At 40.5% G+C, this 20,327-nt stretch overlaps 1 protein-coding gene across 1 annotated transcript in view; it reads left to right on the forward strand.

The window, feature by feature from the left end:
• Positions 1-20,327, forward strand: part of CDYL2 (chromodomain Y like 2) — a 56,444-nt gene that overhangs the window by 23,475 nt on the left and 12,642 nt on the right. Inside the window, exons 2-3 of the mRNA XM_059481665.1 lie at positions 8,294-8,888; positions 16,958-17,175. Coding sequence (XP_059337648.1) covers positions 8,294-8,888; positions 16,958-17,175 — 813 coding nt within the window. The remainder of the gene's footprint in view (positions 1-8,293; positions 8,889-16,957; positions 17,176-20,327) is intronic.

Genomic DNA, 20,327 nt, shown 5'->3' on the forward strand with positions numbered 1-20,327 from the left:
GGGAAAGGGACTCTTCCAGGGAGAGAGGGTTTCTTCCAGTCAAGAAAATGTGGTAGAGGAAACTGTCTGGTGTTGTTTACTTACAGGGAGTTTTTCTGTGTGAATTATTTATTTTCTTATACCTCTTGTTGTTGTTAGTGTTAATTTTTATCTCACTGCAGTTTCATTGTTGTTCATATCTCAACCCATGGTCTTTGCCTTTTGTGTCTCCAGTTGGAGGGGGAGGGAGAACAAAGGGTGGTTTTAGAGAGTACTAAATTGGAGAATATAATTTCTAAGCCATGACAATAATTTAAAAAATAGTTCTATCTCCCTGTGTGCAAAAGCTACAAAATGCATACTGCCACTGGAGATCCTTTACACAAAAACTGCTGTTTCATATCCTGGATCTAGAGTAACTACATCTCATTGTCCATTTGTCTTGTTTTGCAACCCAGAGCCTTCATTCTTACCAAGCTTTCATTTCAATCCTTGAAAATCTCTGCAAAACTCTTGCATTACCCTGCTTTAGATATCCCTTTACAATCCACTTTGAGCCCTTTAATACAGGACTGACCAGTGTCCCCTTGTAGCCCCCTCTTGTCCCTCATGTCCTCTTTGCCATGTCACCCATGCAGGGCCAGCAAGTTCACTTGTAAATCTTCTCTGGACATCTGAAATCCCAAATCCTCAGCTCCTATAGACACATGTAGTGACACAGGGCTCCCCAAAACCAAGGCTTTCACATCTCTGTGGTCAAGTTTACCACTTTGCTGTAAAAGGCCTAAGAAAATATTTTCCTACCTACCCCACAAGAACATGTGGTTTGTTTTGTGACAGTCATACCAGTAGCATTTGCAAAGCAATGACTCACTGAGTGGCAGTACAGCAAAAAGTTCAAATATTTGTTTATGCTGTATTATAGCTAAACCTTTGTGTTTTTTTAATGTGGAATCTTCACTTCTGACTAAGCTTTGAGATGGATGTAAAAGTGTTGAACTGAAGTCCTGGCCTTGAGTTGAATCTGAATGAAGCCCATATGGTGAAGAAAAATACTGTGTAAACTGTACAAAAAACCAAAAAAGCCATAACTGAACAAGATAAAGAAGAAAATACTGCCAATGAATATAAAAGAAAACAGAATTAATCTTTTTCTAATTATTTCAGATAAAATGATATGTAAATTAATAATTGCTTCCTGCACTTCTGGAGTTGCTTTAACGTTGAGGAGCACCTTTAGTGATAGTCATATTTTTATTTTTTAAGTATAACTTAACACATTTCAAAATCTGTTTGGAAACATGAGTATTTTTAACAAATTCCAAGCAGTTCTACTGAGAGAACAGGGATCTGTTCATCTAAACACTGGTTTGCTTAGAAGTCTCTTCAAGTCATGCTCCTGTTCCTATAAACTTGTTTTAAAATAAAAAACCTAAAATCTTCTTGGTTTAAATCCCAGGGATTCCTACTTAGATTTTACTTGCATGTAAGTAAATAGGGAATAATTGTGCTGACTTGTAGTACTTAAAGGAAGTACAGGCAGAATCAGAACCATACTATGTTGTGCTGAGCCCTTCTTTGCTGATAAATGCACACATTTCCCACACACGCTCTCAGATAGTAGAAAACTGGAGATTCCCAGTAAATTTGGCAGAAATGAGTAGTGCCAGCAAGTTTGTGGTGGGTGTGTTCAGAACTGACCACATATTAGCACAAAGAACAACAAGAATTTGGAATGTCCTGCTTCTTGCTTTCTTTTCAATTATTACCAATGAAATACAGTAGCAAACTGATTTATTGTACAAAAGAAAACAGAGATTTGATAAATAAAATGTGTCACTGTGCTTTAAAATAAACAGAACCATGTTTTTTGGATTTCCAAAATGTGGTATGTGGTGATAATGCCTGTAAGTCAAAAGTACTTAAACCTTTTATGGAGGAACAAATCCAGAGAGGTCTCCCCCAGATTGCATGACAGTTTTTGGTGACATGGATGCACTCTTTGATTGCAAAGGAAAAACTCCTGTTCTGTCTCTCTATAAAGAATATTCTCAAGATTACTTAACCTGCTGCTATAAAAGATCTTGATTTTTTTCATACACTTCTTTTGCAACTTTGAAAACATACTTGCCTGCCAAATGAAAGCCTAAGACATTTTAACAAAATCAATGCATTTAGGAAGGAACAGCTCTTTGCTGTGCAACCTATGAGCAATAAGCCTGGACAGAAATATGTTCTGTATCACAAACATGTCCAGTATGAAAGGGTTTGTGTGATGCAATTGCCTACAATGACAGGGACTACATCAGTTGACCAAAAAGTTTCTTTCTGATCCCTTTGTCATCTGTCAAGTTTCCTGTTCTAGGGGACAGTATCAGTTTGTACAAAAACACCTTCCCTCCAGTGCAAGACTCTTGTGTATATTCTTATTCCTGTTTGCTCCAAAACCCACAATGATTGTGGCACTTCCCCCACAGGTATAACTTATACTCTTCCATATCCTAAGAAAAGAAAGTGATGTAGATTACATCCTTAAATTTATAGTGGGAGAGGGAAATGGCTTTAACAGACTGAGAGATTTGAGCACTCTTAAGTTCTGACCAGGAAAAATCTTTTAGAAACAAAACAAGAGAGGACAGGGCTATGAAAATGGGTCCTGTTGGTAGAGTGAGCAGCAGGACAGATGGAACCAGGGGGAACCAGGGCCCCAGTGTGGGAGTGGAGATGCAGCACTAGGACAGGGTTGAAGAGAGTCAGGAAAGAACAACAGAGACCAGAGCAGAATTTCAGTTTCAATGAGACTGAATTTCACAGAAAGATGAGACTTCCCAGAAGCTGGTATAAGGTCACTGAAGATATGAGTGTTCTTGGAAGTGTGGTTGGTTCAGATTGGATCTCTGCTGCTAATGAGGGGAAACTCCCTCTGCCAGGAGGCCCCTTAGACAAATGTTGCTCAGGGAAGGTAACTCACACACTGTACTTCTGCAGCAAAGTGTTGGGTCCAGCAAAGGGCAGTGTGAGAACACCACATTGAGCAGTAACTTCTAATGGCTGCACCACTACTGTAAATACAACTGATGGCATTGCACTCCTGGTTTTCTGTCTAAACCCCAACCATGGAATCTCAGAGCAGGACACCTCTGCAGTGTTACTGTGTCTCAGGAGGGGAACATCAAAGGTGCAGGACAGGGAGCAGCAGGAGATGTCACAGCATTCATTTATCCTGTTTTGAGTCTTCCCATGCCTGTGTTGAAGGACACACATACCCAATGCAGTGGTTTCCATACCAGGCTGATAGGCTCTTCCCAGTGAAAATGCAGAAGTTCCAGGAGTTCCTTACTAAGTTTTACGGTCTCTTCTGATTCTAAGGAAATTGGAAATCAGAAAATAAAAAGCCCATATGCTTAAAAAAAAGGAACTGAACAAAAAGCAGTGTCTTTTGAGATTAATGGGGTGTCCACTGGTTTTCTTGGGAAGAGGTCATTTGATGTTTTGCCTAAGAGTAATTCCAATGAAGAATGGCTTCCCTTTTGTTTTTAAGACTCTCTAGCCCTTTTATTTCATTGTGACCTTCCAGGTAACAGCACAGATTTAGTACTGAGGGGGTTTCATAGCTGGACCTACTCCATGGGTCAGATTCTGAAGAGAGTCCCAGCAGCCATTCCACTGTTATTTTCCTAACATGAATACTGGCTGCTTCAGAAGATATGTTGCCATATTTTTTGTACATCTGGAACAAATGCTCCAATTACCAGATTTTGTGAAATCAAATACAAAAACAAGAAAAAAAAAAAGTTACAAAGACAAGAAGGCAAAAGATTTACTGCTAATGAGATAGAGTATTTCTCAAAGCAAAGGTAACAACAAGGGGGAAGTTAGGGCAATAGTGAATTTTTAAAAGACAAACATGTTGAATCAGATGGCCTTTATCTCTCTCAGAAATCTTACTGCCTTTCCTTCTTTGGCATTTTCTTCAAACACTCTTCCAACACCCTCAGGCACAACATGGGACAAAGACCTCTAATGAAAAAAACCCACATAAACCAGTACAAGTCCTGTAGTCATAGTAATGAAAGGCAGTTTTTCCAGTGTCTTTCCTGCAGTGGCTCTGATGCTCTGAGGAGTTCACTAGCAGAGACCACCTGAACACCAGTGATTACAGTTTCAGTTGCTTCCATGGATGTGCATGGAAAGAAGAGGAGATGACATGTGTTTATTTTGGAAATCACTAAGTGTATATGCAACCTTCCAAATGTTTCTAGAAGTTTACTGATCTCCCAGAAGGTGTTTTCTGGGAACACAAGGATTTTTATTTATGCTCGTTAGAGCTGTGAACTGAGATGAGTGTGCTGTGCTTTGACATTATAGTTACAGCTGTAGAAATAATTCCATAGGAATTACCCTTTTTAAACTTAGCCTAGATTTAATTTTTTTGATGAGCAAACAATAACTTTGTGTGGTTAAATGATTTTGATCCAGAATTTTCTGTGAAGGAAGGGTGGGGGGGTTGTTGTACTCTGCATATATAAACAAAACACTAAAGTTTATGAAGCTCTAGATATTTGTACTTTAATCCACTAATGTATTATTTTATTTCACATGAAGTATAGAATGCAGATATATTTTAAAGGCTTTTTATTTATGACTTTCATCCTAGTTTGTGCAGCTGTGTATAGAGAAAGGTTTAAGACTACTTGGAAGCTAAAAAGTTTGTTGCAAATGCATTTGCACAGATGCCTTGTTCTCATTCTATTTGTTCTCTTTAAAAGTATTTATATGATAACATATCAGAACCTCAGTTCATCCAGAATTGGCCAGCAGGGGCAGGGAGAGAGAGAGAATCCGGGGAAGTGATGGTACATGACATTTCTGGCAATCTTTTAATTGTGATACCTCTACAAGGTTTGTTTGTAGTCATTGCACTTTTATTAAATTTAACTCCTTAGTTTTCCAAAGCAAATATAGTGAAATCATGGATATGGCAACTGTAACTACCAGGGTCACTTTTGGGAACATGTTACTCAGTTCTGATTAAAGCTGGAACTGAGGGGGGAAATGGAAGATCAGACACTGAAGCCCTAGATGTTTCCTGCATATTCTCAGAAATGTGTTGCTTATTCTAGGGGAGGATTTAAGGTATTATTTCTATTAATCACTAGCTGTCACAGAATTATTTCTCATTAAGAAAACTGATATGATTTATGCAACCTTAAGTAAATACAATAAGATTATTATTTCACATAGTACCTGTTAAAACAAATACACATCATTAAAAAAACAAAGTAGTGATGTTTGTTGTTACTGTGGACTGTGGATGAGAGGGAAATGAGACAGACAGCAGCAGGTGTGGCTAAAACCCTGATATTTATGCCTCCACTGAAGCACTCCCCAGTGGCACCTAAAGGGGATAAATATTACTGAAGAACTTAAAGCCCTGTGGTAGAAAAGGGACCATGTTGAGAGGTCAAGTATATCTGATGCTACCCCTCAGATGCATTCAGTGAACAATGAGGCAGTAATGAGGACAGGAAAATATCTACTCAGACTTTTTATGCATCATTAGTCAAGCCACTGGGTATTATGGTTGAACTAAAAAAATCAAGGAAAACAAACTAATTTTGGATTATACCACATTTTTTTCATTTTCTCTTCAGCAAAACAATAAACTGAAAAGAGGGTTGACCAGAAACAAAACTTTTTGTCTTCAGTTTATTTAGTCTTCATTTTAGTAAGTTAAATTTGAACATTGGTAGTTTTGTTCTGAAAATGCTGTCTTACCCAAATATATTTGCTTTCTGAACATTTTTTTCAGAAACTATTTATTAAATTTGACCCAATTTCATGACTGCTTTTATTCTCCCTTCATGATGTGTTTAAGTGGTTAATCACATCCTCCATTGCCATTATTTTATTTCCCAGGAACAAAGACTACTCATATTTTCTCCTTTTATCCTCCTAATTGAAATGCAGGATGCCTCATCACCAAAATACTTGAGTGTGTTCCATATTAAACAACACCCTCCACAAAACCTCTTCACATAGAGCAACAATGTCAAAATAAGAAATCTGTGTATGTGCCCAAGTGAAACAAGGTGAGGGTGGAGAGATGGTTTTTGTATGTGATCCCAAAAAAGGTATTTGTCCATCCTTTCTGAGGTTCTTCCCTTAGTGAGCAAGTTGGGGAACAAAGCTGGTGCAATCCCCCAAAACAAAGACAAGTAACTCTCAAGCAGCACCAAACTGACACAGAGTTTGTGTTCCAAGTGCAAAGTCCTGAATGGAAGGGGAGGGGAATGCATGTACACTGTTTATCTGGTACAGACAAAGAGAAAAGCAGGAACCCACACTCTCCAGTACTGATAGCTGTGGTCTACCAAGTTTAGCAGCAATTTCATTTTTTCCCCAGGACACACATGTATGTGTTTTGCTCCTTGCTTTAGCAAGCTGCAGTAATTAAGGTAACAAATCCACAGGCAGCCCACACAGAGTTCCGTGGTTCAATGTACAGTTTTTCTGGCTAGTCCCTGATAGGAAGATGAAAGTATTTTAAAGCCAAGGCTAATTTGGACAGCTGCTCTCTATAAAGTCAACAAGATCATAATAAGTCTACTATTAGTTTGACAATTGAAAGCCACACATCCCACATGAGGGAAAAAAAAATGCCAGTTCATTCATTTTGTGAAGACTTTTCCCTCTTTTTAGACAAATTATCTCAAACTTGCCCAGCCTGAGCTTCAGTTAATTGTTTTGCCTCTCTGAGCAATCCTGAAGGGGACTGTGCTAAATTCAGAGTGAAGAGGATGCCTTGCTTTGCTTCTGAGGTGGTTCTGTGTAGATATTTGATAAGGCAGAGCACAGGAAGGAGCTGTTTGAGATGCTGCAGTGGGAGCCCTGGAGATGGAGGAAGGTGCCCACTATGACTCAGAGACAGATATCTCAGCACAGTTCCCATGTAAATTAACTGAGATAGAACTATAATGTTTAGATGCTAATTACATTTAGACTCCTTTGGGGAACCCACCAAGATTTCTATGAATGTACAGTTCCAGGCAGTGAACAGACAGAATTAATCCATTGGTTTGCTCTAACAAGGGACCTAAAATGAACAATTACTTACACTGCTGTGATTGCCCTTCTTCAAGGTTAAATTCTCCTTACAGATTCCACTGTTGTTGTTCTTCACATGAGATGATTTTTCATTGAGGAGCAGTGAAAGCTGTTACATGATCTGTCCACTTATTTATTCTTCTAAATTAACAATACTGCTTTGGGTTAATGATAATGATTTTTTTTCATTAGTGGCATCTTTATGCTTCATAAACCACATATTAAAAACAAAATTTAAAAATTAAACAATGAAAAAAGAAGACCTGGGAGAGTCTTTGAAATTTTCCTTATCATAACTGATCTTCCAGCATTGACTTTTCATGACAGATTTATGTAATAAAAACTGTTTTTTCTCCCTACCTTTCCCACATTACCAAGTATTATTCCTACTGCAATTACAACATTTTTCCCAATGACTTGATCTGAATTTGACTTGGTACAGTTTAATCCCCACTTGCTGCCACTGGTGTGGTGTTTGGATTTTTCTCTGCATTCTCCCTCTACTTGAGGCTTGACCAGCATCCAGGTTGCACAGTATAATGTTGCTGTTAATTCATATTTTGGGTGCATTCCCAATACAATCCATTAGCCCTTGGTGTAGAAATGTTCCTTGCAATGACATTCTCCAGCAGAAGCTGATAAAATTCATTCCTTCAATGTAAGAATCCTGACTTAATGCCCTTTCTTTGCTTTTTTTTTTAATAGGTGCATTCAAAAATTTGTGTAAGTTGGAGGCAGCAAAGTGGATGTATACTACTGCAGACAAGATCTTTGCTGTAAAATACTGCAATTTGTTGTCATTAGTTTTCTGTTCAAGGTAGTTTCAAGGCACAAAGAAGACTGGGGAATGTTATAGGGACAAAATACATCTGTGGATTCAGGAGAATTATCAGTAACAAACAAGCAGCAAAAGCCACTTTATTTGGCTCTTTGAAACAAGAGGTAGCTGAGGAATGTAAAGCAAGAGTCTCATTTTGCAACCAGATTTTCAAAGAAATTGTGCTTTCATTAATGATCTCAGACTCTCTCTTGTTTCTTCACATTGGAGCAGATCAGATTTGGGGATGTGTTTATGTCTCTTTTAATGTTTTCAGAAGGGGCAGTGGCCTTGCTGTCAAAATACCACTGGGGCTCTGTGTTTCACTCCTGTACTGCCAGGTCTGTTCATGGGAATTCTTTCTAACACAGTTTTGGTTTTTCCTTTTAGGTAGAGAGGATTGTAGACAAAAGGAAGAACAAGAAGGGCAAATGGGAATATCTGATTAGGTGGAAAGGCTATGGGAGCAATGAAGACACCTGGGAACCTGAACACCACCTGCTCCATTGTGAGGAATTTATTGATGAGTTCAACAGACTGCACGTTACCAGAGAGAAGCGATCCCGGCACGGCAAACAGGGCAGCGCTCCCAAACTGCTGCGGGAAAGCCGAGGCTCGTCCGTGGAGAAAATATCACACAGACCTTCTGAATCTGGGAAGTCTAAAGGATCAACACACAAAAGGAAGAGAATTAATCCATCTCATCAAAAACAGAAACGAGGATATGCAGCAAAGCCAGGGTCTGCAAATGACAGGGCTGCTAAAACTGTGACTTACCGAACTACTCCCAGCGGTTTACAGATTATGCCACTGAAAAAGCCACATAATGGTCTGCAGAATGGAGATGGAAGCCATGAGAAAGATTCTAGACATTTTGGGAATGGCTCACAGCAGCAAAACGTGGATTTAAATGATCACGAAGGAGAACAAAACTTGCCCAGCGTGTTGGAAGTCAGTAACAATTCCCCTGTGGTGAATGGCATTGGTATGTGATTTACAGAACTCCTCTGTGCGGGAGGGAGAGGGTGTTCATTGCAAGTAGGGCCCACTCGTGGAAAAACTGTTGTCACACAACTGATATGGTGAGAAGCACACAAACAAGTTCCACACTTTCCCTACATATTATACACTTTTTTTATCAGTTGGCTTCTCTCTTCCCTTTCCCACGGAGTGATGGTGAAGCAGTGTGGGCTCTGTCACGAGATTTGCAGTGTAAATCCCCATGGGAAGTGAGGCCAGGGCATGGAGTAGGAATGACAACTGAGATGTGTAATAGTGCTGCAGCTTTGGGTTTGTGTATCACCATGTAACAAATCACTACTCAGGTGTGCTCAAACCCAGTGGTCTAGAGAAACCAGAATTTTTTTAGAATTAATACCACCCTTGCTAAAGTCCCCTGGTAAGTGTGGGTGAATAACATTCAAGTTATTCAGTATTAATGCTTGTCATAATCAGGAACACTCAGAACAGCCAGGTCCTTGTCTCTGACAGTGACTGGACACATCACAAGTCCTAAGACAGACTTTAGAGGAAGGTAGAAACAGTCTTGAAGTGAACAAGAAGATATAGGAGACATTTCTCTCTAATCATCATAGTTACTGACTTGCTTAGTTCTCCAAGAATAAGGTTTATATTCTCTATAAGAACTATGCAAATTACAGGAAATCAAATAGCTTCTCATTATCTGTATGTGTCCAATATTTTTGGTTTGTTTTTAATCCTACCAAATTTACAGCATCAATGGTGTTTTGTGACAGTTATTTTTAGGAGCTAACAATAAGATGCACATTTTATTTGATCAGGATTTGGGATTTGGGATTTTGTTGGGGGGAGCTGACCTTTCCTTTCACTGAGTGGCCTCCTGTCCCTCTGTGAAGGGATGAGGTGGAGGGTGCCCTGTCAGTCTGTGGGCAGCCCCAGCCTTTTCAGCCTTCCTGCCACCTGGAAGGCTTTGCTGATTCCTGAGAGTTCTGAGTATCTCCTTGTGCCATTGGTGTGGGGGGTGGTTTTAATACCTTTTGAAAACAGCAGGAGCTGTTCCAAATGATTTCCCACTGCTTACTGATACAGTGATGATAGAACCTTTGGAGAATTATTTTTTCTGCTCTTACACACTGCATAAAGGTTTTCATTGAGTGATCCACAGTTGCTCTTGGGGTTTTTTTCCTTCCTTGTTACAGTTAATTTAGAACACAGCTTTATGTATGATCCCTTTCACTATGCATTTAATCTGCTTTACTGTTGCCAATTCACCTTTTTATTTTGATTCAGTGAAGCTCTTCAAAATCTTTCCCAGTTTTCACTCTACTTATTTTGTATTGCCTTCGAGTTTTCCTCTCCTATTTCTCTTCCCAGCTCATTAATACATACATTAAATAAACTAATCCTCCTGCACATCCTTGGGACAGCCAGCTTGACATGATGAAAAGCAACCATTTGTTCCAATTATTTATTTTTATTAGCTACTTTCTATAGCCCATGATAGTACTCATTTCCTTAACAGCTTCTGCTGAATTGCCCTGCCAAAAACTTTTCAGAAGTCAACATAAATTATATCACCCTGCTTTCCATTTTCCAGCCTACTGGCAACCTGGCAAATGGTTGATTTGGGAAGGAGAACTGACCTTGCCCAGTCTTACTGGCTCTATGTGACAGCTACTGGAATCTTTCAAACCAGGCATCAAATAATGCTACTAAAAACTCCCAAACCAGCAAAATGCATGGTCAGATTTAAATGCATAAGTCTCCTGATGAAGCCAATGAAATTTGAAGTTAAATCACTTTAAAGTGTATTTTGGCTTTTGCATTGTGAGGAGTTTGAGCTCATGTAAGAATGCTTAAAAGTTACCTGCTTCTTTAAGACAATTTGCATATCTAATTACAGATGTGTATAAAGTTTTGGTGGGTTTTTTTATCTGTTTCTAATTAAGTTTTTCTAATATTTTATGTTATTAGTGGAGAAGTTCTGATACAAAATGTATCTTTGAAATGCATTGATTCCCATATTTTAGAATTTTTTGTTTAATGAAGAACTGAAGGGTCACAAAGAGCTGTAAGGTCAAATGAGCCTCTCCTTTGTCCCCACAAGAGCTAAGGAGTGGCCTCCATCACCCCTGATTGAATAATCTCTGGCAGAGAGCTCTGGTTCAGGGGAAAGCTGCTTTTCCTCAGCAGCCAGGTGTTCTCTCCTGGCCCAAGAGCTGATCTCTGCAGCTCCTCTCACACAGCTCTTCATTACAGTTTTTGTGTTCTCCAAATCCATCACTTGGGTTCTGTATTTTCTTTCCCTTGCATTCTGTAGGCAAAAGGAGGAGACCTTTAAATCTCTGTCTGGTTCTTTTCTGAAAAGCCCAAACTCAGCAGCTCTGCCCAAGTCAGGAATCCCTCGAGTCCTGCTGTGGGATACCCAGCACATGCAGAGTGGAGAAGGCTACAGAGAGGAGAGATGAGACTGTCTGAGGAATAGCAGACAGAAATTGGTGAAGAAGGGTCAAAATCAAATCACTAGGTTTTTTCTTAATATTGCCCTGCAAGCTTGAGAGGAGCCACATTTCCTGATCCAGGGGTTTGAAACATCAAGTGGAAGTAACTTGCACTACTCTTCACCAAGTCCAACAATTTCCTGAACTCCCTCAGTATTCACACTCACACAGAGGATGCCAGTGTGATCCTGCCCTGTGTCCCATTATTATCACAGAAACCCACACAAAACCAGGCTGAAATTTTACAAATTACAAATGAAGAAAGTTTCAGAGAAAAATGCCCAATTTCTTGAATAACTGAAATTTTGTTCCAAACATTTTGGGTTTCAAAACTTTCTCCAAATCTGAGCCAAGGTCCTAAGGCTGTGTCCCTAGGGAGCAGGAGCAGTGTGGCAGTCTGCTTGGCAGGACTCCCACGTTTAGCTTGGAGGCAGCCAGCTATGCCAGAGGTTTCAGGCAGTCTGCCACTGAGTCTGCAAGTTGAAAGCCTGGCATGCTCCATCAGTGCTTGCAGGGCTCCCAGGCTCTAGATGGGGAACAAAGAGGGAGCCTGGAGGACCTGGTTTGGCTCCCAGAAGCTGTGGCTCCTGGGCAGCCCCGTTCAGAATCTGAGGGAGCAGACATTTGTGTCAGCTTGGAGATTGCCTGTGTGGAACCCAAATGAATGTCAGATTCATTTCTCAGCTAAGTGTAAGACTGCACAGAAATTATGTATAGAAATTTAAGGTTTGTCATGACATAAAGCCTAGATTTGGAAAAGTCAAAAATTCCCTACAATTTGCAAACCTGGCTGTAGGCCCAGCTCTGCTACCAGTGTGGGCCTGTGCTTGAAGGTCTCCAAACCCACCAACCTCAACCAGTATTGTTTCATATTATAACATATTATAATTTATTTATTATAATAAATATTATTTATTTATTATAATAAACATATTATAATAATGTTTAACCACCAATGCATTGAACCAAGCAATATAGACAGTAATATTAAAACTAGAAGTAATCAAATAATGGCTATTTTGTTTGTCTGTCCATGGCAGTTCTGTTCAAACAAATAACACTCTTTGAAAACCAGCTTTTGATGACTCCTTAAATGAATATCCACCAGTCTCTCTGGTTTTGTGTATAAATCCACTTGGGTACAAGTGTTTCTTCTTCTGCTCTAGACAAACTCCCATCAGGAAGCTCTTTACCCCAGAAGGATGAGTGTACCTACAGGTGTGTGCACAAAATGTCCCAGTGGAGGCCTGGGACCTTGTGGAAGTAGAGACAGATCTTTAATACCAAAAACTGTCTTCTACACATCCCGCCATAAGGAGAGCAGAATCATCTTTACTGGCAGTTACTTAAGGGTCTGCAAATTGGAAAATATTGAAAAACTCTGTGAACAGCATCCATTGATGCTCCCAGGAGCTAACAATAGTGGTCTTTCTGATGATATTTGTTGTCTTCTGTTATCACATTTCTGTTTTTCTCCAGATATTGTAATTGAGAGTTATTGTTTTGTCAAGTTTCTTGACAGCATCAAAAAACATCCCCTTTTAATTTTATCTTTCCTTTTTCTACATCTCTCTTTCTGTGTACCATCTGCTGAAGAATTTCTGCCTGTCACTAACCACTGTTTTTCTCCACTACAAAAATCTTTGTAGCCTCATGGTGCCCTTGATTTAAATACTCTCTGTGACTTAGTCACTGCTTCCTCTTGGTTTTTTAGCTCATTCTGTTTTATTTCTTCTGAAAGAATACTGGCAGTAAAAGACAAGCAAATATGCATGCTCTCTTACTTTGGATAAAAACTCATTGCTTTTAGATATCTTACAGATGCTCCCTTAGCTGGAGAAGTCTGAAATTATTAGTAAATTATCAACAGAACACAGCTTTTAAGTATGTACAGTATTAACCATTACCCACAAGAAAGACAGAAAAGAGGCAGTTAAAGGCTGTTGGGAAGGCTGAGGAATGCCAAGCTGCTTTTCCAGGGAGAGTGAGGGAGCATGGCTTATTTCACCTAGAAAAATTAAAGCCTCAGCTCCATCATCCCTTCCATCCAGCATAAATGCATACTGCTAATAAAAGCAGCAGTCCAGCTCTCCTTCCCATGACACCCTGATTGTTATTCCCATCCCTCCCTCTGCACCAGTTTTAATACTTTTGAGGCTACAAGGTGAACTGCATCTATTTGAAAATTAACCAGTTGTGCAGGGTGAGTTATCAGCCAGAGCACATCACCAGGCCAACTCATGGTGTGGCTGCTCTTACCAGCACTGGGGTTGCTGTGGGGGGTGGTGGCACCATTAAACTGGCTCTGATGAAACATTCAGAAAATATGTATCTGAAAATAACAGGAGCTTGAGGTGTCCTCCAGCAGTGGGCAGAAGCAATGAAGGAGATGTGGAGCTCCCCCAAAGCACTGAGGATCAGTGCAATCTTTCCTCCCTTTCCTCTCTTTCCTCTCCCACGCTTTGTCTGCCTCAGCCTTTTAGAATATAAATTTCTAATGTGTTTTCTTCAATCCCTGGGAGAATGGAACCCCAGTGTCAGAGCCTTTAGCAGTGGTGCAGTACTGTAGAAGATGCAGGGATGGGCAGCTATAATGAAGAGGATTACAGGAATAAAAGAGCCTTGGAGAGGGGGTGGCTTAGGGCAGCACAATCAAAGTTTACAAAATCATCAAGGCCTCAGATATACTAAATGCACAACTGCTGCTCCTGAAATCCCTTGATAGCAGAACTAGGACCACTCACTGAAACTGGTGGAACATCAGATAAAAGCACAGATGAAAGAAAATTCTTCTCTGTGTAGTGGCTACCCAACTTCTCAAACTCATACCACAGGAAGCTGTGGAGACAGACAGCATCAACAGGCTCAGAAGGGGATTAGAGAAATCCATGAAAAGGTCCACAAGCAAACACTGAAGGAAACAGGAGGGATAAACCCTCTCATATTTCTATACAACATTTAGGGATGATACTATGGGAAAGGACTGCAGAAAGCAACCAAGCTTGCATTTTCTCCTTAAATAGCATCCTTTACTGCCATTCTTGGAGAAGGATTACTGCATGCAGCAGTGGTCTGGGAACTTCTTAGGTTGCCTTAAGAAATATTGAAGCTTCTTACAAATATAAATGTTGGCTTAGGTATTCAACAAGTTCTACTGCTGATTAAATACAAAGTAATAATTAAACTCCCAGTAAAGAGCATTTTCTCTCATTTTTTTTGTTTTCTTTTTGTATTTAGACCGAGCACCAAATACTCGCAATTCAGCCAGAAATCCACACTTAGATATATCTAAAGCTTCCTTAGTTAATTGGTGACATCCTTAATTTGTTCCACGTGCAGTACAAATTCCTTTGGGTCTTTGAATGTCTCTTTTTGCCTGTCACAGTCCTTTTTCACCTTGACATGCTCAGGTGCTGCTCCCCTTGTGTGCTGATATTGCCCCTCATGCAGGGACAATCCCAGTGGCTGCAGAGCAGGAGCTCCAGCACCTCCCACAGTGCTCAACTGGCCTGGTGCCACAGCAGGGCTGTCTTCAGAGTGTGCTGATCATTTTCTCCAGTTTATCGGATTAAACCCGATTACAGGGGTGCACTGGAGACACAGAAACAACAAGCTACTCACTATATATTGTTCTCTTAATGATCCACTTTTGGAAATGGCACTTTTTCATTTATGTTTCTCTCGCATTGAATTTAGATCTTTCCTCTGATTAAATTTCTTTCAGCTGGCATCCAGATAGTTAAAATACTGTGATAAGATCTATAGTTTCTTACATCATGCATTCATTTACAAACTGAATACATAAGAAAGAATAAAACAAACCAAAAAAATTACTGTGAGACTTTTTGTTGAGCTGGATTATCTGAATGAATTAATGTTCTACTATTCTCTTACCATCTGTATTTAAAATAGATGTAGCATATCTTCCAGGTGGATAATCAGTACAGTAAGACTGACACAACTTCCATTCTATGGGCATTTGTGCCTCTGATTTTGTAAGTTCTTTACACTTTTTTGGGAGTTTGAAATCACAATTCAGTAGCTTATTGCTTGTTAAGCACTGAATAGATAAAAGTGTAATATTTAATAGCCTGCCTCAGTCAAAGGGTTAATTAGTTTCAGTACATTATTCCCAATGACATTGGTGTTCTATTAGTAATTTCAAAAGATGATTTCTGTTGTAAGAATACACTAAAAAAAAAAAAAAAAGTTAGGAAAAAGAAGAAACATGCCATAAGAAATTATTCATAGCATTTAAAGTTCAAGCACGTGGTAATTTCTACACTTGTGGACACTTTTTGTCAAGAAAACAAATTTCCAATTCTTTTGGTTTCAAATGATTTTTTTTAAGTGATGATTTAATGGAATTTGGCCATGTTTGCATTGCACCAGGCAAATCCTCTATTCAGTATAACCCAGGCAATGCTTTAGATGGTATCTCTTAATTCAACAAGAAAAAAGAGTTTCCTGATTGACTGAACAGGCTCCTGGACCAGGTGGATCCCTGTGAGTAGATGTGTGAGTCCCCACATGCACACCCCACTGAGCACTGGCTGTGTTCTCACATCCCATCTCCTGACTGCAGTGCACATACAGGATTTCACACACTGTGAACAATTCCACAGGCCACTGCCAGCTGGGAGGTGTCAGACAGATCAGTTACCTACGTAAGCACCAGCTGAAACAGAGCTAATCCAAAATGAGGGTAAGTGATTTTGGTTGAGAGGCATCTGTCATGAATTCACTGCTCAATTCTATTCCAGCAGAGCAGTTTTAATTGGATGGTGGTCACTTAAACTCTAAAATTTAAACCTCTATTCTAATATTCATGTTATCTGCCCTTTAAAAATTCCTGGATATTTGAAACCAGGAGCTGGAACAGGTCAGCTTTGGCAGGAGTAAAGAACAGAGCAAACAAAGGTGTTTTCATTCAGCTCTCTCTTGGCCTTTCTTAAAAATACTGCATTGTGGGCTGGTATCTATATAAACTAAAACCAGTGACTTTAATCTCTGTCTCTCAACAACCTGTCTCTGCTTTATTTTTAATGGCAATGGTGTGAAATACCTGTAATTAGGAAAGGATTATTACATAGAAACCTTATAAAGCTCCTTCAACACCCCCACTCAGCACTGTTACCAATCATCATCTATTGCCTATTACAGAAACTCTGTAGACATCAGCAAAGGAATGGTTTGCAGTTCATACACAGAGTAAGTCAGAATAAACTGTCTTTAAAAACTGACTTACTATTGCTCTTACTTGTTTTTAAGGAGGAATTACATCTTTCTTCTCATAGTTCTCTTTTTTCCCTACTGCTGGATACTCTCCAAAAATGGCATCAGTTCCTTGGGTCCAGAGGTTGTCTGATCAGAGAACAAAAAGTTCTGCACGTTGGAATACAGAATAAGAACAATGGCTTGAGGCCACATTTGACGAGCCAGGCACTTTTTCAAAATTTATTTTTTCCTGTTATTTTATATTTTTCTATTTCCATTGAAGCTAATAGAGAGTATCACTCCATTTCTTTGATGGTATAGAGGTAATTTTGCTTCAATTCTTTCCATCTGCAAGGTTCTTCCCTGGCCAATGGAAGCTTGAATCTACACAGCACTGTGAAAAGGAAACTTGATGGAGAGAAAGATTATGTGTTTGATAAGAGACTGAGATACAGCGTGCGCCAAAATGAAAGTAACTGTCGCTTCAGGGACATTGTGGTCCGCAAAGAAGATGGTTTCACTCATATTCTGCTGTCAAGTCAGACTTCAGAGAACAATGCACTGACCCCAGAGGTAAGTGTTTAGCCCTAAAAGCCAAAGAAAGCCTTCCCAATGTGTGGGTTATCTTGCAAACACTGCACTTGAATTCGATTTTATGTATTTTTTTCTCTAACTGATGAACTTAGAAAAGAAGTCTGGAGTACAGACATATCTAACTTTTTCACACTTGGGATTCCTATCCAAAAGAATGCAATGGAAATTAAATTTTAATTCACATGGCTGAAAAAAATAAAAGTAACTAAAGGAATGGCAGAATCAGTATTTCCAGCATGGAATTGTGTGAAGCTGCTTTTCACACATTGAAGTTACTGATATTTACTATCCTAGGAGAAATCTGCTCTCTTTCCTTTTACTAATTTAAATAGTGCTCCAGTTGTATACAGAGAATTTCAGTCTATATCCTGAGACAGCCTTTCTAAATTCCATCTTGATCCCTAATTACTTTTTCTCTGAATCACTGTATTTATTTATGAAATCTTAACCAATTAGGGGCTCTATCCTCAGCTGAATTGCATAAAGTCATATAACATATAAAAGATAGAAATTAATTCCCTTGTTCCAAACATTATACACACAAAGGCAGACTCAGACTTCAGCTTGTACCACCCCAGTACACACACGGATCACTGCAAGGGCTTTTCCTTCTGTTCCCTGTGGCTGCAATGCCCTGTGACACCATTCCCATGTCAGAAGAAAAGGGGTGTCCATGAGTGCTGGCATCAGGATGGATGTCCTGGAGAGAAGAGGGCACACCTCAGCCCTGTTCACACCTGAGCCTGTTCACACCTCAGCCCTGTTCACACCTGAGCCCTGTTCACACCTCAGCCTGTCCCACACCTGATCCTGTCCCACACCTGATCCTGTCCCACACCTGAGCCCTGTCCCACACCTGAGCCCTGTTCACACCTGAGCCCTGTTCACACCTGAGCCTGTTCCACACCCGAGCCTGTTCACACCTGAGCCCTGTTCACACCTCAGCCTGTTCCACACCCGAGCCTGTTCACACCTCAGCCCTGTTCACACCTCAGCCCTGTTCACACCTCAGCCCTGTTCACACCCGAGCCTGTTCCACACCTGAGCCTGTTCACACCTCAGCCCTGTTCACACCTCAGCCCTGTTCACACCTGAGCCCTGTTCACACCTCAGCCTGTCCCACACCTGATCCTGTCCCACACCTGATCCTGTCCCACACCTGAGCCCTGTTCACACCTGAGCCCTGTTCACACCTCAGCCCTGTTCACACCTCAGCCCTGTTCACACCTCAGCCTGTTCTACACCTGAGCCTGTTCCACACCTGAGCCTGTTCACACCTCAGCCCTGTTCACACCTGAGCCTGTTCACACCTGAGCCTGTTCCACACCTGAGCCCGTTCACACCTCAGCCCTGTTCACACCTCAGCCCTGTTCAGACCTGACCCTGTTCACACCTCAGCCCTGTTCACACCTCAGCCCTGTTCACACCTGAGCCTGTTCCACACCTGAGCCCTGTTCACACCTGAGCCCGTTCCCCAGGCAGTCAGGGCCTGCTGGATGGCCAGGGCTGCCATGGAGCAGGGAGGGAGCAGCAGGAGCTGCCTCCCAGCACCAGCCCTGCCTGGCTGAGCCTCCTGCAGGCAGAGCTCCTCCAGGGGCTGCCCTCACTGGGGAGATCTCGGCCTTTTCTGCCCCCTCTGTCCTACACAGCAACTTCAAGAGTGTATGAAATACCAGTTTGAGCAGCACCTGAGGGAAGGGTAGATTGTAGCTGTGGGGAATCATGTCATTCAATAAGAAAAGGAGTAACTTTGAAGTTAATTACCTACAATGGGCAGGTATGATGGGTTCCCTTCCCAAATGCACACATACACATGGGCAGTAATACACTGAGTGATATTAACTGGCTAAAACTGATGGTACACAACATTTATCACTCCTAGTTTTTAAACTATGTAATATTTAGAAGGACTGTCTTGGTAATTACCACAGAACACCCAACACTTGCTTTTAACACTAATTTCTTAAAATGCATTAGATTGCATCAAATCCATCACTCCATCTCTGTCTTAATTACCACTAATTGACACTGCAGGTAATTTAGATGAAGGAGCTCAAGGGCCTAAAAAAATATGAAATCATGGACTCTCTGTGTTCAGTTAGAGCAGACATACCTTTACATTGCAGGCTGTGCTGTTCCACATCAGCAGAGTTCAGATGCTCTAACCAGGGGATTAATTCAGCCTCTTTGGATCTGCCAAACCAATCCATTTCATCCTTTGAGAGTTTTCAATATGCCAGGAACCCACCTCTGTGGAAGAATAAATGATAAGCATGTAATAGTCCTCTCCCTGCATCACCAGCACAGACTATTTCTAGAACCTTTACTGCAGCTCACTTGAAAACCAGGAAATGCATTTTAGAAAACCACTTTACTGACCAGGATGGTCAGGAATTAATCAGGTATTGAGTTCTCCACATGGAAATTGTCTGTTTAAACCTCATCCAGGCCAAGAGTCACAGGCTCTTGCCCTTGGAAGACTCATGGCTGTAAACATGAAACAGCTCCTTTGGCCTCAGTCCAGGCTGCTGCCCATGATCATTCACACCACAAAATCCAGCACCTCCAGGACTGGCAATTTCACATTCTTGCTGGCAATTACAGCAAAAACCCAGGAACTGAAAGGAGGAAGGTGTTGAATGACTTGTCCCTGCAGTTTGTCACCCATAGCCATAGGTGAGGCAAACTGACAAAGTGTTTTAGGGATGATCAGAGCATTTTCAGTTTTGATGCCTTTTATCCCCAGTGAATACGAAATAATAACACACAATTCCTACAAAATGAAGAAAGTGCGTTTCACTTTGTGTAAAGTGCTAACTTCAAGCTTTATTAGACATTCAGTAAATTATGTTTGCCAAATAGCAAATGAATCATTTATTCAGAGCAGGTTTATTTGATGTGCTTAAATAGTGGCCTGGTTATACTTGGCCATCAATGTTAAAGAAAAAAAAACAAAGGTGTGCACTGCAAACAATCATTTTAAACTTTTAAACCTAACCTTATACAAAATCCCATTCACCCCTCAATAGCTCTGCTTCCCTTTGGGCTTTATAGGAATCTTCAGATGAAATTCATAATTGTGTTCAATCATTGGCCCCTGATATTTATGCCAATTAAAATAGCAAAGAACT

This window comes from Ammospiza nelsoni, chromosome 13 (genome assembly GCF_027579445.1).
Source record: "Ammospiza nelsoni isolate bAmmNel1 chromosome 13, bAmmNel1.pri, whole genome shotgun sequence".
Classification (NCBI taxonomy): Eukaryota; Metazoa; Chordata; class Aves; order Passeriformes; family Passerellidae; genus Ammospiza; species Ammospiza nelsoni.